The sequence below is a fragment of the Oreochromis aureus genome, linkage group 16 (genome assembly GCF_013358895.1).
Source record: "Oreochromis aureus strain Israel breed Guangdong linkage group 16, ZZ_aureus, whole genome shotgun sequence".
Lineage (NCBI taxonomy): Eukaryota > Metazoa > Chordata > Actinopteri > Cichliformes > Cichlidae > Oreochromis > Oreochromis aureus.
Genome location: NC_052957.1, coordinates 19,263,910 through 19,284,430, shown reverse-complemented (window position 1 = coordinate 19,284,430; position 20,521 = coordinate 19,263,910). Strand labels below are relative to the sequence as shown.

Sequence of the window (20,521 nt, the reverse complement as noted above, 5' to 3'; positions counted from 1 at the left end):
TGTGCTGATTTTATTGTTTTAAATGTAATTCTCATCATCATTTTTTAAACTATTTTATTATTGTCTTTGCTATTTGTGCTAATTTTATTTATTTTAATGTCATTTTAATAATCATTTTTATATATATATATATTTTATTTATTTTATATTATTATTTTTCTTATTTTTTAACATGTTCAATGTATCATTTTGGCATGTCAAGTGTACAGCACTTTGTGTTCAGCTGGGGGCTGATCTGAAAGTGCTATATAAATAAATTGCTTGCTTGCTTGCAATAATATTAGACTCGTCTTGGATATTCTGGACTACTCAGCATTAATATCTGATGACTGATTTATCCTTCTCCTAGACTTCTATAAAGCATTTGACTCAATTGAGCATGAATTTATATTTCTCACACTTCAGAAATTTGGTTTTGGTGATATCTTCTGCAAAGCTATCAAAACTCTGTATTCCAATGCAAATAGCTCTATTAAAATGAAAAATGGCACCACTTCTCGTTTTAGTCTTAATCGAGGTGTACGCCAGGGATGCTCGATTAGCCCTTATCTTTTTTTACTTTGCACCCAAATTCTTGCCTCTCATATTTCGAATAGCCCTATGAATTGTATAAAAACAGCAGACAGAGAGATTGTCATCAGTCAATTGGCAGATGGCACCACGATTTTTCTTAAAAATGCCAGCCAGGTGCCAATTGCTTTACAAGTTATAGAGGATTTCTCAAAAGGTTCTGGATTAATGCTAAACTTAAATAAATGTCAATTATTACCTGTCAAAGAGTGTAATGTTCAGAGTATTTATAGTATAACGGTTAAAAATGAAGCAACATATTTATCTGCAAAGATAAAAAAATAAAATAAAATTTAACTAAATTTTCCCCCAATTATTAAAAAAATCTCAAACCAAATTAAATCAGTGGTTACAGAGAGATTTACGTTTAAGCGGGAGGGTATAGGTCTCAAAAGCAGAAGGTCTGTGTTGACTGACTTATGCAGCAATTTCTCTACATGTGGACAGCAAAACTTGTAAGGATATTGACCAAATGCTCTTCAACTTCCTCTGGAAAAACAGGACACATTACATCAGAAAAGGTGTAGTGATGAATGACTATGAACACCGTGGTCTCAATGTTTTGGATTTCACTACTCTAAACAATACATTCAAGATTAATTGGGCAAAATATTTTCTTAAAAATCCGGTCTCCATTTGGAATTTTATTTCTCACTACATTTTCTCTAAGTTTGGTGGTCTAAGTTTTATCTTAGGTTGTGATTATAATACAGATAAGCTTCCAGAAAACCTTTCGATGTTTCACAAACAAGTTCTATTAGCTTGGTCCCTTATATATAAACTCAACTTTACACCCCGTAAGCATTTCATTTGGAACAATATCAGAAAATATAGGAACATAGTGCATAAAATAAATCATTATGTCTTTCTAGTTGGATGAGAAAAGGATTGTTTTAGTGAATCAGTTGTTCCAGAGAGAATCTCTATCTGTTCCACATGTGATCTCTTATTGGAATTCCTTTGTCAGTGACAAATTCCTAACAAGTATCTGGTAACAAATAAAGTAAAAGAAGTTTCATTTAAAATACTTCATAAATATTATCCTGCTAATCATTATATGACAAAGTTCAAAAGGGACATAAATGTGAACTGTGGATTTTGTGGACGCCATCCTGAGACTGTGCAGCACCTCTTCTGGATCTGTTCACACGCTAGAACATTTTGTTGTTAGTTATCTTAGCTAAATTATATTTTCTCAAATGCAAATACAGTAGCCAAAAGCCTAATTTTAAACACTACAATAATGATACTTTATGTTACATAAAATTGATTCGTGGATCACTTAATAAAAAGGCTATGAAAAGTATTACTATTTGTACTAATTACAAATTATTTGAATGTATATGACTTATTATATTACACCCCCTATGTTAATTTTGTTCGTTGTGTATGTTTTCTGTATACTGTTCCATAATAAAAAATAAAAAAAACCTTGAGAATTGAGAAAGGGCCACAGTGTTCCTACAAATACTGCGCCCATCCCTATTTCTTAGCGTTAGCCCTTTAATCTATGACTGTAGTTACATGAGCTATGTTGTGGTGCAGCATGCGTGAATACAGAAAAAAACTTTCTACATACCGTTAGTATCGCTGCTCCGCAGGATAACAGCCAGCAGCGTCAGGCAGGATGCTACAAAAAAACGCTGCATTTGAACTTCTCCCGAAATAACTGCGCCCGAAAACACAAACAAGTCCACCCATTTGCTCTTCTTTTTCCTGGGAACGGCTATCCATGCACACCAGGGTTGAGTTCAGTGAACGAGTTAGGAACACGTTTCTAAACTTACAGCATTTTGGACGCTTCAAACCCCTTGCGTGTGTGTGAGAAAGAAACTTAACCCTTCTTAAGGTGACGGACCTGCTGGGAGGAGTCAAGGGTCCAGTCCAAATTCATGGGGCGTTTCTCAATGGGCGTTTATCAATATGCGTACTTGTGCGTACTTGCGTTCTCGTGTACTCGTGATACGTCATCAGTCGGAGACCAAGTACTGTTCCAATTCGAAGTACGCATCAAGCCGAGAACGCGAAAAAGTCCCGGATGTGTTCTCGATCCGCCCGTTTTATCGAGCATGCATCGGTGTAGACTTGGGACAGCTATATATCCCAGAATGCATTTCGTCCAAAACTCAACAGCGGACTCCCGGCACATCGTCCCCCCCCCCGCTCGCGGACTTCTCACTACTCATGTTAAAGAAACCCCAGCAGCTGTCTGGCCGTTTATCAATGCCCAAGTACGCGAGTACGTACTCGCGTGCTCGGTGAGTACGTACCCGCCGAGAACGCACGGGAGTACGTACCTGCCGAGAACGCGAGCACGGACTCGTCGGCCGTTTCTCAATTCTCAAGTACGCGAGCACGGGCTCGTGATTTGTACCAGCGTACGTGATGATGTCACAGGTCCGGAGTTTTACTGCCGTCCCTCTTAATTTAACTGTGAGTAACATGTTATGAAGCTTAACTTTAATCACAGCCAAACCGGTTTACTCAGGAACAAATAAAACACTGAAATAAACCAAACATTAACATTTAGAAGTGATCTAAGTGACTTATATATCATTTTAACCTCAGTAGTGAAACCTCTATTAATAAAAATAGTGTACATGTACATACGTGTACATACCTTAATAAAAACAAGCAGGTGAGATGTTAGAACGCTTTTATTTTTATTTTAGTGGACACTCAATACTATAGACAGCTGCTGGGGTTTCTTTAACCTGAGTAGTGAGAAGACCGCAAGCGGGCGGGAGGGGAGGGGGGGACGATGTGCCGGGAGTCCGCTGTTGAGTTTTGGACGAAATGCATTCTGGGATATATAGCTGTCCCAAGTCTACACCGATGCATGCTCGATAAAATGGGCGGATCGAGAACACATCCGGGACTTTTTCGCGTTCTCGGCGTGATGCGTACTTCGAATTGGAACAGTACTTGGTCTCCGACTGATGACGTATCACGAGTACACGAGAACGCAAGTACGCACAAGTACGCATATTGATAAACGCCCGTCTATAGTATTGAGTGTCCACTAGAATAGAAATAAAAGCGTTCTAACATCTCACCTGCTTGTTTTTATTAAGGTATGTACACGTATGTACATGTACACTATTTTTATTAATAGAGGTTTCACTACTGAGGTTAAAAATGATATATAAGTCACTTAGATCACTTCTAAATGTTAATGTTTGGTTTATTTCAGTGTTTTATTTGTTCCTGAGTAAACCGGTTTGGCTGTGATTAAAGTTAAGCTTCACAACATGTTACTCACAGTTAAATTAAGAGGGGACGGCAGTAGAAACTCCGGACCTGTGACATCATCACGTACGCAGGTGTTCCAATTGTACATATCGCGAGTCCGCGCTCGCGTTCTCGGCGGGTACGTACTCCCGTGCGTTCTCGGCGAGTACGTACTCACCGAGAACGCGAGTACGTACTCGCGTACTTGGGCATTGATAAACGGCCAATGGCTGTGTCCCAGGGTATGCACGCTTGAAGTACGCATTTCAAGTGCGATTACGTCACCGCCACGAGACGACGGCTGTCCCAATTCAAAGTGTACTTCAAATGCATACTCCAAATGCGCCGTCGATTTCCCCAAATATCAAGCGTGGTCCGGTGCACGCTTCATGGCTTCCATATATCCCACAATCCATAGCGCGGCGGTGGGTGTGGATAATTTTACCGCAAAATACGGCAGAAGGGAGCGGCCGAAGAGTGAACTGTCAAAAGTAAGTACTGAATATTATGTCACTTATTTATGTGCGAATGTTTAAGAACATTTAAACATTACTGTTGGCCACATGTCGGCAAAGTTATGTGACATTAGTGATGTTTGTACTTTCAGCGGTAACTTGGTTTTAAAGCCTCTACTTCTAAATATATATATAGTTGACCTTAATCTTACAGAGAATGTGATGATTTTATGGATAATTAAAGTCAGTCATATATCCACAAACACAACAAGCTGAAAGTCAGTGATGCTGCTCGGTTTGCAGTCCTGAATATGACGGCACAAGCAGGATTCACTGCACTGTTAATGTTAGCTATGTTATATTGCTGCCTCTGTTCGGTGGTGTCGAGCCAAACGGACTTTAACGTGTGTTTGAACGAGCTGACGGTTCACTCGTTAAGCTGAAAGAAAGATGCTTTAATCACAGCAGTCACACATGTGTCCACTGGACCATCTGGGAACTCTTCTTGTTTAGCACTCGTAATAACACAAACACTAAATCCTCCTTCTCTTGTGCTGTTTTGTAGCAGTGTATATACCTGAGACTGTCACCTGTCTGTCTGTCCTGCACTCTCTCTCTGTTTCTTTCTCTCTGATTGTGGAATAAAAGTATGACCATGTATTTATAAGTTACACTTGTGTTTGAATCCTGCAGCTTATCACACATTTGATTTCCATGTGTGACAACTGCAAGTGTCCAGAGTGAGGACAGACTGAGGGACCCACTGCTGCACATCATCTGTGAGGCTTTGCACCCCTGATGATCCACCAGGACAAACTCAGCAGTGTGTGAGGAAGAGGAGGAGGAAGAGCCAGCAGCAGCTGACAGATGGAGAGAATAGACAGACTGTTCCCTGTTTGTGAAGGACTGCTAGAAAAGTTTAAAATAACCGTCTGTCCTGAATCAGTCTTATTAGGTAATGTTCAAATAATTTGATCATTCCAGTGTTTTCAGTGTGGGAGAAAGTACTCAGGGCCTTCAAGTTACACACTATGAAAGGCAGCAACAAGTTTAATGTTCAGAAACCTAAAGTATGTATCAGCAGCAGAATGGAGCTAAAAATAAATGTTTGTTTCACTTCTATGAAGCTTAGAGTATTTTGGATTAGTAGTACTGCTGTGTTTGTTGCATCATATTGCTGTAATTGTTTATATGCTTTATATATTCTGAGGTAAGTTGATCTATAGTGTTACATCATATTCTATAAGGATGTTATGTGTTTGTGTACTTTCTGCCCAGTTTGACCCATTTAGCAGAAGTCAGCCTGTTTAAGCCTCTGATATCTATTCTGTATGACTTAAAGCAGTTATGACATGGTCTGATTTTCTCACCCAATAAAGGAATATTTCATATATCAGTCTGATCTTCATTCTATCAGAAACAGTTATCACAGCTCGTACATTTTCTTTTTACACATATATATAAGCATTGAGCCAAATTTAGTAATGCCAACATATTGAAAGAACAATGTTTGTCTCTTATATATAATACATCTATATATACACTGTCAGAGATACTTGTCTTTTAGTGAAGATTTAAGGTGATAGGAAATATAAATAACTGCTACTTGCATCTTTGACCCAGAGTTCAAGCTCATATAAATATATATATATATATATATATCTGACAATACATATAATATTGTCCATATTATATTAACATTACCACAGTGAGATGACTTTAGTCTCATGAATAACATTAGCTAATTATTATTTACTAACTAATCTTGAAATGACTGTTCAGTACAGGAATGAAGCCCAACTATCATGTTTTACAGTCCGCGTAGTGTGCGTACTTCAAGCGTGCATACCCTGAATTGGGACACAGCCTGCGTGTGCCTGATTGTCTGTATCTATATGTCAGGTTGGGTATCAGACGCCACTTCTCTAGGGACATCTCAGGTCCTCCATGGTATGGACAAAAATGAGTCTCACAGATATGCACACTCCTGCCAACGACAGATAGCAAACTGTCTGACTAATTTAAGACATGTTCCACCGCCCCACAAGCATCTCCTTCATACTTATTCACTGTCCTTGTGATCGTGTACCACACTGATCTCCTATTTAAGAAGGAAAGCTGAACACCAGTGGTGCAAGCAGCCAAGCGCACCAGAGCTTTCCTCATGCTTACAATGCACAACTGCAAAGGCTAATAAAACAATCACCAACATAAAGACACATTTTTGTAAGGCCAACTTCAGAGGAAACAATACTTAAGCAAACAAAAGACCCACGTACTCTGCGTCCACTCACATGTGAGCACACACGCACATGTCTGCCTATCAACACGAACCCAACACCATACAAAGGCAGGGAGGTCACGAGATGTGTCTCTGAGGCGAGGCCAGCAGCTCAGTGGAAACCGCTTGCCACCTCTGCTTCATTCTTTCTTGGCACATGAGACACACACACACACACACACACACACAGCTGTGACAGGGAAGCCCCACACATGGACTTCTCATCTGAGGCTGTGGCTTCCTGCTTCCAGCACAATGGGCTCTTCCCCCGATTGTTACAGCCGGGCACTTTCTATGTCAAAGCCGCTATTTTGGCAGTGGATGTGTTAGCCATATTTTCAAACCCTTATCACAGGCAGACATCTTCTCCTGGCCCAGACACCCACCTTCCTCTCCCGTGAAACAATCCAATTTGAGAGGTCAGTCACGTGTCCGCATTTCAGTCACATGGCAGTCATTTAGAGCAAGCTTAAAACCTTCCTTTGACGGTCAGGGCTGTATAAGTATAAGTGAAAAAGAGGGGGTAATTGGAAAAGCAGACGGTACTGCTGGGCTTCCAGGTACCGCAGCAGTGTGGGGCCAAAGATGTCTCCTACACGGTCACGCATCCTCTGCCAGTGTCAGCCCCCGAATTTCATCACATGTTGAAATATATACTCAAACACCCTGGAAAGAAACCCTCTCAAAGGGACATATTTGAAACATCCTGTTAACATTACTCTCTCAAGAGCCTTCCTTCCTCCACCAGCAGACCTGGATAAAAAAAATTTGTGCGCAATATTTATCTGCATGTACAAAGCCGGGGCTGTAGCATTTACTGCCCGCGTAATTCTTTGTTTTGCACTCGCAAATCTGGGAGTTAAATTTTCCCACCAAAGGATGTGACCTCCATGTCCAATTCAGAGCAAGAAAAAAGACACTGTCCCCGTGCAAGGTGAGAGGACATGTGTTGTCTTTGGACATGTGTTGTCCAAAGATATTTAAAATGAAATTAGATGCAATAAAAATGCAATAAATGACAGCACAGGCATGAAACAGTCTCTCCTAATTAGATCATTATTGTGCCAGTGATTTGAAGTTTCCCCTTCAAGGTCATCTCCAGGTGCAGCTCTGGACAACTTCCAAATCACTCCACAGAAGTCCTGTTTTTGTCCACTTGCTTGAGACCTCAAACTAATGCAGGGAGGTAATATGAACTTTTGTGTCAAAGTGACTGATCATTTCTTTGTGGATCACAGTGATAATAAGTGGATATTCAGTGGCTAGGCTAGGCCCATCTTCTAGAGCAGGGAGGGAAACTCATTTTTCCATTTTTCATATTTCCAAGGAGAAATATAAAAGCAAAAGGTGTAAAAGTGTAAAAGTAAAGTAAAGTCAAGGGAAACGGCAGGGATAGCTCAGTAGGTAGAGTGTCTGCCCCATGATCGGAAGGTCGGGGGTTCGACTCCACTGAACGGCTACCCTGAGGTACCCCTGAGCAAGGTACCGTCCCCACACACTGCTCCCCGGGCGCTGCATTGGTGGCTGCCCACTGCTTCACTGGGTGAATGGGTTAAATGCAGAGGAGTAATTTCCCTTCGGGGACTAACACAACACACTTTACACTTTAATTTTTGCTTTAAGTTATTTTGTTATTTACATAATAATGTAAATAACCTAATAATGATCCTTATTGCTGTTTTAGAGAGGAGCGGTGCTTCAAAGGATAGTTGCAGATTTCTGTCAGAATCTGCAGATTATACAGTACAAATAAAATGTTCACGTTGTCTTCCCAACAGTTTCACTGACATCTACACTGGATGGCCAGGAAGCGTTCACGATGTCTTCTCCGGAGCTGATAATTGGCGTCTGTCTTGTGTCAGTGACGTAAAAGACGGATTTAATGCGACCTGACTATTAAAACAGCAGTCGCTTTCTAAAACATAAGCTATGTATCGGATTCAGTAGGCTACCACATACGAAAGTGACCCAGATCGGATTTGAAAATATCGGATTTGTGCCGTTCACACTGTCATACCATGATCGTATATGGGTCGCATAGGGTCAAAAAAATCGGATTTGATGTGCTTTCGCCTGCAGTGTGAACGTAGCCAAATAGCTGAAATTTATTTGAATTTGGGCCCTCTCTGTGCATTTCACATTGAGCCTGTTCGTCTTTTTCCAGATCTGGTCAGTCTTTGCCACAGCCTGGTGTCAAAATAGAGGGTGCAAAGTGTATGAATGTTAGCGTGAATGAATAATGGCATTGTAAAGCGCTTTGGGTGCCTTGAAAAGCGCTATATAAATCCAATCCATTATTATTATTATTATTACAACTGCTGAGTTGGACCTCTGATCTAAATGGCCTCTATCAGTGTGAAGCATCTAATGCATATGGAAGAAAACACGGTCAGCTCTATGTGCATGTTGCATCAGGTGAGGTCAGCTTGGATTGAGCTGTGCAGTTTGTCCAAATCTTTTTCAATTTGTTTCTGATTTCCAAACTTTTTTTCATATTGTATCATTCTGATTTCTGTTGGCTGCAATCAAATGAAATAAATAAACTTAAACATCTAGACTTGGAGTAAAATGATGGACTCTCCATATGGAGGTGCTCCACCCACATCCAAATGAAGTGGTTAGAAATTCTTGGTAAGCAGACAGTGTGAAAGAAGTAGTCGTTTTACTCAAGAGCCAGCATCAAACATAGAAATGAATGACTGATGGATAACATGCTCCACTCATGCAATACATTATATTATTCAAGTCAGTTCCACCACTTAAAACTTGTGACGGGTTCTGTTCATGGTCGTATCAAGTTGTCTCGTTTATTTCTGTGCCTAATACTTGTCATTATGGCAGAGTTTTTGTATGTTTACAGGTACAGGTGTTATTACATGCTATTTGAATGCTTTCCAAGTCATCCAAATGTAAAATTTGAAAGTAAATACCATGAAAGTCTCATATTCTTCATTCTTGTGTCCATGTAGGAGCATGCTCTGCTGCTTGGGCCTTTTTTGATGTTTTGGTTTTCCTGAATGTCACTGGGGCTGCTGCATGGTGCTTTTATAATTCTGGATATCTTCTAAGGTACTTCTAACATTTACCTGCATTTCTGTATATTGAAAAATATTAAATTTTTCTAATTTTCAAGCATATTTTCTTTAAAGGGGCGTTAATAAAAATGTTTTTTTATTTCTTCATAAATAAAAGAGGTAAAACATATAGCAGGGATCCAAGTGTAGTGTTTGCAATTTGTGAGTGTTAACCTAAAACATGTGGTCAAAGTTCTCAGTGCAAGTTAAACAGGTCGTACATATGCTGTAAAACAAAAAAGAAATTAATCAGAGAGAAAGCACATATATTACTTAACCCTTCTCTGGAGTATGGACCTTTGATGAGCCAGTCTTGAGCCATTTTCTCAATCTGATGGCAAATGTATTCTTTTTGAGGTCTCTTTACCATATATTCTTTGGCCTGCTTCATCGTCTCCTCCCTTACGAGAGCTTGTCTGGTGAGGTTGTTGCCTGGTTTCTTCAGTGTATATCCTGTCCATCTCCATTTTCTTCTTCGTGTGTCTTCCTCTGAAGGTATTTGCCTTTATTTGCCTTGCATTTTTCCAACAGGTTATGACTGTGGATCTTGTTTGGCCTGTAAATCTTCAAAATTTTCCTTAGGAAGCTGTTGATGAAGGTCTGTGTCTTACTAATAGTAACCTTTGTCATCCTCCAAGATTCTGAACTTGGTTTGTTTCCTAAGTATTCTTCAGTTCCAGATGTCCTTAAGCCATAAAAAGAAAACTGTTTTTTTTTTTTTTTTACATTAGTGTCTGTTGTTCTCTGCTTGTTGATGATAATGTGGACCAAGAGAGAAGGCACAAACCCATCTTACTGGGTGGAGAGCAATGTGGGGTCAGCCAATCAAACAGCAGAGACTGCTTTTAAAAATGCGAAAAAAATAAATTACAATAAAAATATATTTTAAAAAACAGTAGATATCAAACAGTCTTGGCCAGGGGGCAAAAATGAAAAAGAATAAGACCAACAAGGTATGAAAATATTATCTAACAAAGTTCAGCAGAGGGTCAACAACATAAGCGAAAATTCCCACATGTACAGTCTGTTAAAAAACCCCATAAAAGTCCAATAGAAGTCCACTTAAAAGTGACACGAGCCATCAGCATCCCAACACTTGAAACGGCCTCTTCTATCCCATGCTTTTGAAAGCTGATCTCCTAAGCTGAACAGGTTGAAACAGTGGCAGTTACTTGTCCCGACAAACACCGACTTAGTCTAAAACATCCTGCTGGGTCGCTACTCACCAAAGCTGGGCAGAGGTCTAGACTCTGTCCCTTTTACTAAGAGCTGTTCAGCTCTTGTCCCTCTTGCAGAGACTAGAGCTCTCTTGCACTTTTAGAATAACAGTCACAGCTGTAAGGATTAAAAACACAGCTATAAAATATTAAAAACAAAACTATGAAAGATTAAGACAAGTCATGCAAAACCAAAAAGTAAAACAAAGAAGCCTTCCCCAAAATGATAATACTCCCTAGGTAAGTGGAAGAATCACCTTCTTCAAGCTTGCACTCAAAAAGGGATGTCTGCTCTTGTTGAGACACGATCTATTTCTTCTAAAACCCGGTTATTGGTCTTTCAATAGGGGATTGACAGCATCCTTCAATCTGCTCAAAATTACCCTGCTGAGGACTTTCCCTGGCAATGATGACTGACAATGTTTCCACTGATGTTAGAACAGTTTCCCACATGTACTTTCTCATATGCATATTTGGTTTTTTTTGTTTGTTTGTTTGTTAGTTTTAACCACAAATAATGACAGGGAGCATGTCCCACAGTTTTCTTAGGAGACCAGATAACACACCAAATGATGACAACACACCAGACAGTGAGCGTGTCCTACTGAGAGCTAGCAGTGCAATAGATGATCGCGGACCACATGATGTCTCACCATCTGCCAGGAGTGCAAAAGATGATCATGGACTATCTAGTAGACCAGATGATGGTAACGGACCGGAAGATGATGGAAAGCATGTATCATTGTCGCCTAGCAGTGCTGGAGGTGTTCAAGGACCACATGATATCTCACCATCTCCCAGTAGTGCAAAAGATGATCATGGACCATCTAGGAGACAGGATGATAATCCTGCACCAGAAGATGACAAAAGACATGGACCACTGTCAACTAACAGTGCTGGAGATGATCACGGACCACATGATATCCCACCATCTCCCAGTAGTGCAAAAGATGATCATGAACCAGAAGATGACAGAAGACATGGACCACTGTTGACTAGCAGTGCTGGAGGTGAACAAGGACCACATAATGTCACACTGTCCTCCAGGAGAGCAGAAGGTGATCACGGAACAAATGATGACAGGTAGCGTGGGCTCTTCCCTAAGGGCAATAATGGAGAGTGCTCACTTTTAAGCTTAGCTTTTAAGTTTTAATCTTTGTGTGCACTAAGGCAAAACAAGTTTTAGAGAGCAGTGACCAGTCTACTAATGTTACTAACGCCGTTACTTTTTTCAGTAATTAGTAATCTAACGAATTACTATTTCTATCATTACAACGCTGTTACTGTTACTAATCAGAAAAAGCAGTGCGGACACGTTACTATTTTTCAACACACAGATGGCTGAAGCTATGTTCAGCTTACTGGGAGCCAGGGGCGGCGAAACAATCGCACAAGTACTGCTGATTGGCTGAGGAAGAATAAATTAATCATGGTAAACCAATTACATGATCAGCCAACAACCAATCAATTTAAGATGACACAACAACACGATGTCAACCTAAGACAACCCTGCATGGACTTCAAACTATATACCAGTTGTTAAATTGTGTTGATAGGCCATTTAAAACCAGAGTTATGATACAAAATATACACTAAGTTTATTCCTGAATACTATCATCATGTTTACTGCAGGAAGAAGCGGTAAAATATGCATTTTCTAAGGAAAGCACTTGAACGCATTCTCCGCTTGTGAGGAAAACAAAAAAACCCCACCCTTTCCTATTGGTGGGAAAATTGACCATGTCGACCAAAAAAAAAAATTATATGGTAATATGGCATTTGGTTGTTTAGGAAGAGTAAGAGAGAGAGAGTTTTGAAATGTAAGAGATTTGTGACATTTTGCATGTTTTGGAGTGTGTAGTTACTGTGTAGTGTAGTCGATTTGTAGTTGTGTAGTTTTCTTTTGTGCATCAGAACAATGAGGCAATTGCTGTATGCCACAGATGCTGCCAAAAAGCCACCAAAGGCAGATTGCAGTGTAAACCCTGTCTCCCGGTAAAAAAACAGGAGGAGTGATACAACTCCTGCTGTCAGGCCTGCGGGTATCAGGCTTGTGATAAAGTAATACAATAGTTACTTTTCCTAGTAATTAGTAGTTACTTTTGTAATATTGTAAATCAGTTTCTAAATTACTTTTTTTGAAAAAGTAACTAGTAACTGTAACTAATTGCTTTTTTAAAGTAACTTGCCCAACACTGCTTGACACAGATTACCTGGCAGAGGAGGACTAGATTAAAACCTCACAATGGCAATTTCTTAACTATCGTACCCAATAAAGGATGATTGTTTGTCATTGGAAGTGATGATTTTAATGGCAAAAATTGAACTCTTCATTTAATCAGTGTTACCCTGAAAAATGACTGCAGATACACGTGCATCTTTACCTAGTCCAGGGGTCGGCAACCCGAGGCTCCGGAGCCGCATGCGGCTCTTTAGTCCTTATAGTGCGGCTCCGCGTGGTTTGGGCAAATAAATTAGAAGTATTTAGCTGAAGTGTATTTTATTTATGTTAGTTCTTTTTAACTCGTAGTTCTAAATTGGAAGATTATTGTGATATTGAAATATAAAAATAAAATTATATTCTATTATTTTTCATCGCTCAAAATAAGCGTCACACTCGCGGAAGCCGGTATATACCCACCAAACGCCATGCATTTATCGAGACTTTCAACCCCAGGTAGGCCAATTATGGATCTTCGGATCCACATTATGTCAGCAGCTGTTCTCCACCGTGAACTATGTTAAAGACAAACACCGTTCACGCCTGACAGATGACAGCTTACAGTCCTGCATAAACTGACTTCGTATATCCCCGATTTGCGGACTCTGTGCGCAGAGGTTCAGGAGCAGAAGTCCTATTGTAAACAAATCACGGCAGACCCGACGATGTTTCCATGAGCATGCTTTTGAGAATCTCTTTATTGAGCACTTTTCCACACACGGTTGCTGTACGCATACAGCCGGCTGTAGCTTTTCAGCTCACAGCCCGACATACACCACCAACAACACAACAGCACAGTTAGCGCAGACGTAAAGGCAGCGGCGGCGTGATTGCGGTGTCGCTCAGGTGCGTCCGCCTCCCCTGCAGCGGCGCTGCAAACCACGCCCCGCCGCACGCATTAACCAGGTAAAATACATATTTAGGCAGAATTTTGCAAATATCTATTTTTCATTTTTCAGCAGCACAGAGCTTTTTTCAAATTATTTTTTAAAAGTCAGGTCAAGGCTCCAACAGCCCAAAGGCGATATAAGGGTGGCGGCTCACAACAGTTTTTGTTTGCTACATGGATCATTTTAGTTCAGGTTGGTGTCTTTCCTTTTGTTATATTTCTTTAAGAGTTCAAAATGTGTTGATTACATAAACACAATTTAATTTTCTCTGTAGCACTTCATGGATTTCATAAGCAGCACACCTTAGTTGTTCACACAAAGCATAAAGATAAAAAACAATATATACAGTGTTATCTTCATTTTAGATGTCAAAAAGTATTTGCGGCTCCCAGTGTTTTCTTTTGCGTGGAAACCGGGTCCAAATGGCTCTTTGGGTGTAAAAGGTTGCAGACCCCTGACCTAGTCCAATCAGAAGATCAGAGATATCTCTTAGAGCCTTTCACAGACGTGAAGGACAATCTTCCCACCTGGTGTACAAAAGAGAGGATTTATTTGCTACCTCCACGGCTGCTGGCTCAACGCCTCCTGCAGATGTGAGGTGGCTCATTGGTACTTTGGCAAACAGAGTACCCAGTATGGCAACGCTGCAACCACCACAATCAGCTCTCTTTTTGGCCTAGCTACGTGAGCATTTAACAGTCATCGTGTCCAGTGTGTCATCAGTGGTGACTTACTGTCTAAAGAAAAAATAAACATGTCCTTCACCAGACAGATCTACTGTGGGTATCAGCTGCTCATGGAGTTCATTTTTGTCTTCTTTTGTGTAATTACTGCTTTAAGTATTTTTTAAAATTATTTTATTAAGAGATATTTTAAAAATACACAAACAGTCACACTAATCTCAGCTGCAAGATGATACTGCTGATTTGAAGTCAAATTATTCTTTGAAGCCATGAGACATAAACAGTTTGATCACAGGATGCAAACATATGTGAAACATTATTGTGACTTCATTAGTATTTCTTCAGTTCATGATTATAACAGTTCTGTTTTTTGTTGTCTCTCCCACAGAAGTGACCATTGAAGCAATTTCGAGGAGTGCCACACACTCAAACAAGGACGCGCTTGAGTGTGGGGTTGTTATGCTGCACACGTGCGGGAAAAACAGAATTGGAAGAGAGAAACAGGAAATTTATGGGAAAGCGAGTTAATGTAGCTTCTAATAACGCCATAAAGTTATTACTGAAGAAACCAAGATAGCTCAGTGCAACTGAGATGTTTAGAACTGCTAGCGTGAGTAAATGGTTCAAACGAGTACACTGACTGATGCCATCATGAGCTTTTACAAAGTGTGGGTAAGCTGTGAGTCACAGGCGGACTATTTAAAGCACTCATGTATTCGCAGCATGCACAAGACACAGAGATAAATCGAAAAACAGCTTGAGTGGTTTTACTTCACTGTCATGGAAATTGTGTCATCATCACAGTAAAGATGGAAACAGAATGTAACTAATCTGACTGATCAGATTACTTATGCAAAACTTATGCTGCCTCTAGTTTTTGTTGCTACTGTCCAAAATTTGATAAAAGTGCACAGCTCAGAGAAAGGAACACTTGTTGTCAAATTATAACACAAAAATCAGTGAAACTTCAGAGATATGAAATGAAAGTGACAACAGGTGTGTTTGACAGGCAACGATAAGTCAATGCTGGGCTGTGAGCACAAATCTCAGTAAATGATGTAAGGACTACATGCCACCTTCATGCAATCTGATTCTGACAGTTTGGTCAGATATATGCACATATATTCTCCACATTCCTGAGACTGTGCTCAGAGACACAGCAAGCTTTCTCGCAAGAGCATGTGTGGATTTGCCATCTTGGAGGAGCTGGATTATCTGTGTGACCTGCTGTAGCTACCATCTTGTGCTACCAGCTAAACCAGAGAACGGCAAGGAGAGAAAAACATTTTGTGGAAACCGCCTCCTAGACCATTCATCTTCCTGGGGTTTACAGAGACCTAGAAACTGAAAGAATATCTCACTCTACTCTTTTGGTTTCATTCTACAGAAGAAAACTAAATGTCATTTAGTATTTATGTCCACCTACCTTTTTTTGGTATGATTATAATGAATGTGCATTATTTTTTGTTTTCACTTTGCAGACCCATCTTCTGCTTATCCTTTTTGGGGTCACAGGTGCGCTGGAGCCTATCCCAGCTGTCTTAGGCTACGTCTACACTAGCCTGGATAAATTTGAAAACTGCGTTTTAGTCTGAAAACGCGCCACGTCCACACTATCGTTTTCAGTCGTTTTAACAGAGTTGTGCGTCCACATTGAAACGGCCGAAAGCACTTATGTTCCAGTACTGCGCAGGCGTGAAGCGCAAGATGATTTGGCCTGCCTCATTTCTGTCTGCCGTTTATTTACTTTCCAGCTCTTTGAAACGTCTCTATGAAAAGCACCGAGTTTTTTAAATGGACGAACAATGAGGTGGACTTGTTGCTGCGAGTAACACAAAAGCACAAAGTTGCAAAAGCGATTAAGAATTAAAGAATTTGAAGAAAAGCTATCTGGAGCATGTACAAACTGATATTAAGCTTTAATAGGGCTGTCAAAATTGAGCACAAACAAAACAACTGCTGTATAATGTCCTCCGCTATCTTTGTTTAATTGGTCACATGACTGCATCATATGACTAACATGTGTCATCGTTTTCGAAGGTCTCTGTTTTCGCTGTCCACACTGCGACGCGAAAGCTCCGTTTTCAAATGTATGCATTTCCGAGAGCGTTTTGAAAACGCTGCATTTTCCTTGAGCGAAAACGCCGTCTCAGTGTGGACGGGAGGCCAAAACGTAGAGAAAACGATGCATTTTCAAACAAAAACGTATTAGTGTTGACGTAGCCTTAGTGGGAGAGGCAGGGTACACCCTGGACAGGTCACCAGTCTGTCACAGGGCTAACACGTAGAGACAGACAACCATTCACACTCACACCTATGGGCAATTTAGAGCTACTAATTAACCTAACCCCACTAACTGATTTTGGTTTTTACATTTCTTTCCAAATGAAAAAAGAATATTAAAAATTGTTATTTCATATGAAATCTAATTCCACATCAGTGTCAGTGATTAAACATTGGGACGCTCTAGATGAGCAACTGCTTTTAGTGAGTGGTTATTTTTATTTCTTAAGCATCTGTACCACTTTGCACCAGTAACCACACAGATAACACTAAGACTTTTCTATGTTCCACTCAATAATGGAAACTGTTTTATTCTTTGCACTCTAACTTGTGATTGTTGTATTCAGTGATATTTGTTTATAACTTTAACTTAAAGCTGCAGTAATCAGTGTTTGTAAAGCACCTCTCGCGTATAAGTGTTTTCATGAATGTTTTTGTGAAGTGTGATTAAAGGGTGATATACATATATATATATACACACACACACACACACAAACACAAACACAGGATATGACATTATTCCCCCCCAAAAATAGTGGTGTTACAGCAAGTAAGAAGAATGTAGTGTCACTGCTGAGCGCATGCAACGGAATGCATCTTTTGATGCAACCTATAAGACAGATTAAGACAAACTGGAACAAATTATTTAGTGTTGTAATGACTCATTTGACCACAATGAACCAAATCAAAAAAGGCCAAAACAATTCATACTTGAGGGCTTTACACATGTTCAAAAATAACTAAATGTCCTGTCCCTGATAATAAAGTTAATATACTGTGTACAAAAGGAGTTTCAAACATATGTGGCCCATGATATAGTTATATCCATCACACGAGACAATTTCCTATTACAGTTATTAGTGGTCAGTCAATTTGTGGGAGCCCAGCTGAGAGTTCATACAGGCAGGGGTGGGATTTTATTTTGATGTGCACGTCATGCAGCCCATAACATGCAAAGACAGACTAGGATCATACCATTATGTGAAAGAAGGAAGGGGGCCAGATGTTCTGAAGACAGCCTGTGTAGTGATGCAGGCCAACTACACAGAGAGACGTCTAGCTGGATTTAAAAGCAAGTGAAAATGTAAAATGAGCAGCATCTGACTGATTTCAATTATATTGATTGATTGATAATACTTTATTCAAAATGAGGGAATTGGGTGTCTGAGTCTTACAGGCCTGAATGTGCGCTTGAAAGCATTTATAATTTTTAACTTGTTTGATCTGCTGCTCACCACGAAGAAGCACAAGCAGAAATTTTGGAGTTTTAACTGTATTTTCAAAAAGCTTTACAGTTTTTCCTATTGATAAAAACCTTCTTTATGTCTATTCATACTACCCAAAATCATTAAGCAGTAAACCATTCACCTGTTGAACCCCAATGCCCCCAGTGGTGAGAGGGAGAACTGGTTTAACAGGATTTACAGCCAGAGCTGTTAATAAAATATAAACTTGTGCGGTGTCTACAGAACCATCAGAATCTCAGCTAAAAGCTCACAAAACCATTTCAACAACCACTAAACAGCTAAAACGGCAAACGATTAAAGAGCAGGTAAACAGATTTCACAATAAGATGTAAACACAAAGCGTGGACCCCCCATTACACAGTCATGACATCAGGTGCTTAAAGCGGACATCTCACAGTTTCCCAAACTGCAACCAAAATTCACTGAACCAGCAGCAAAAGAAGACCAAAACTATGCTTCATGTTTGAAAAACATTGTAATGACTTTGTTTTTATTTTGGCTCTCTTGCTTCCACCATGATAAAATTGCACTTCCTGTCTCTCTGTGCTTCAAGAACAGTTTTCCATAAAAAACTCTATTTTCTTCCTTTTTCACTTGCTTATTAGGCACACAAGAAATCCAAATTTCTGCTACAGGAGAAATTTCAGCTTTCAGAAATTATTCCAGTCAAACCTCTCTGACTTTGTGAAAAACAGAAAAGGAACATATGAGAAAAGGTTCTGTTTTTCACTTTCTACTATAGAGATGGCTCATACCTCTCTCTACCTTAATGATTAATGACACAGGGAGACAAGCCGTGAGTGTACACAAGAGGTACTTGTGACGCCCAACTATGGTCCTTTCAAAAAGGAGAAAAGTAGACACCGAAAATAGAACTTTCAAGACTGAATGAACTGACGCATATCTGTTCATTCTTTCGGGCACAAGCAGTAAACCAGTGTGTCTCATATGTTCAGAAATCGTGGCATTTATTAAAAGTAGCAATGTCAAACGCCACTATGAGACAAAGCACAAAGCCTTTGAACAAGTCTGAACTCAGGCCCCAAAAGATTAGCCCAATACAACCAATCCACAAAGATCTTAACCCATTCTTTCACCACCCAACAACGTGCTCATGAATATTCCCTCAGAGTTGCTTGGATTTTAGGTCAACACAAAAAGCTCTTTACAGATGCAGGTGTTGTCAAAGAGTGCATGAGTGCAGTTGCAGAAACATTACTTGAGGGCAAACAAAAAAAGAGCTTTGTGACAAAATAAAGCAAATATCTATGTCAGCATCAACAACCACAAAGAGAAGTGAAATGTTAGCTCAGGATGTGCTGTCCCAGCTGGAAGAAGCTATTCATAAGACACCATGTGTAGGCTTGGCCGTAGATGAGCCCACTGATGTGTCTGACAATGTTCAACTGTTAGTTTATGTACGGTTCTTCACCAACGATAAGAAAGATTTCTGTGAAGACCCGTTAGGTGTAATTCTCTTCAGAGCACTACAAGAGGAGAGGATATCTACCTGCCCATTAAGGAAATGTCAACAAAGCGTGGAATAGAGCCAAACCAAGTGGTTTCAATAACCACAGATGGAGCCCCTGCAATGATGGGGAGAGAGAAAGGACCTGTAGCAAAAATGAAAGAGGACAATCCTGAGCTAATCTCTTAGTATTGCATTATTCATCAGTCTGTCTTATGCTCCACCCTGTCAGATGCTGAGGTGATAAAAAACAATGATGAAATGATAAATTTTCTCAAGGCATTTTCTTCTTGTCAGAATGCTCAGGGAATTCCTCAGAGCAGTTGATGCACACGGTCATGATCTTCTGCTTCACAACAATGTGAGATGGCTCAGCAAAGGCAGGGCATTGGAGCGATTTTGGTGAAGTAGCAGCTTTCTTGGAAGAGCTGGAAAGTCAGAAAGCAACAAACTTTTCTCTCTTTTTAAATGATGGGAAAAACATGGATATTGTGGCCTTTTTGGTTGATATCACTTCACTCCTGAATGAACTGAATTTGAGAGCTGCAGGGCAAGGACAATTCAATTTGTGAACTGATGACAGCTGTCCGCTCCTTTCAGAGGAAACTTGAACTCTTCAAAGAAGACCTGCAAGGAGACTATGCACACTTCCCAACAGTGACGGAACAGGTTCCCCGTAGGCGGTTACCAAGATGATGCTAGATGATGTTAATGCAGCACTACGGACGATACCTACAGCCACGATAACCGAGACTACAATACGGCAGCAGTGATCAGTGAGATGCTTGGCTACAGGTTGAACAGCCACAAGGGGAAAAACCCTCCATGGAGAAGGCTAAGATCAAGGTAGCACGGAGGGAGGTTAGCTAGGGTGACCAACCGTCCTATTTTTCCCGGACAT

At 40.2% G+C, this 20,521-nt stretch overlaps 1 protein-coding gene across 8 annotated transcripts in view; it reads right to left on the bottom strand.

Annotated features, from left to right (window-relative positions):
- LOC116321073 (nectin-4-like) overlaps positions 1-2,599 on the bottom strand; it is a 35,273-nt gene extending 32,674 nt beyond the window's left edge. For all 8 annotated transcript variants that reach the window (XM_039600004.1, XM_039600005.1, XM_039600012.1 and 5 more), the window contains exon 1: positions 2,150-2,599. In XM_039600004.1, the coding sequence (XP_039455938.1) occupies positions 2,150-2,219 (70 nt within the window). In that variant the 5' untranslated portion in view covers positions 2,220-2,599. The remainder of the gene's footprint in view (positions 1-2,149) is intronic.
- Between the last annotated feature and the right edge of the window lie 17,922 nt (positions 2,600-20,521).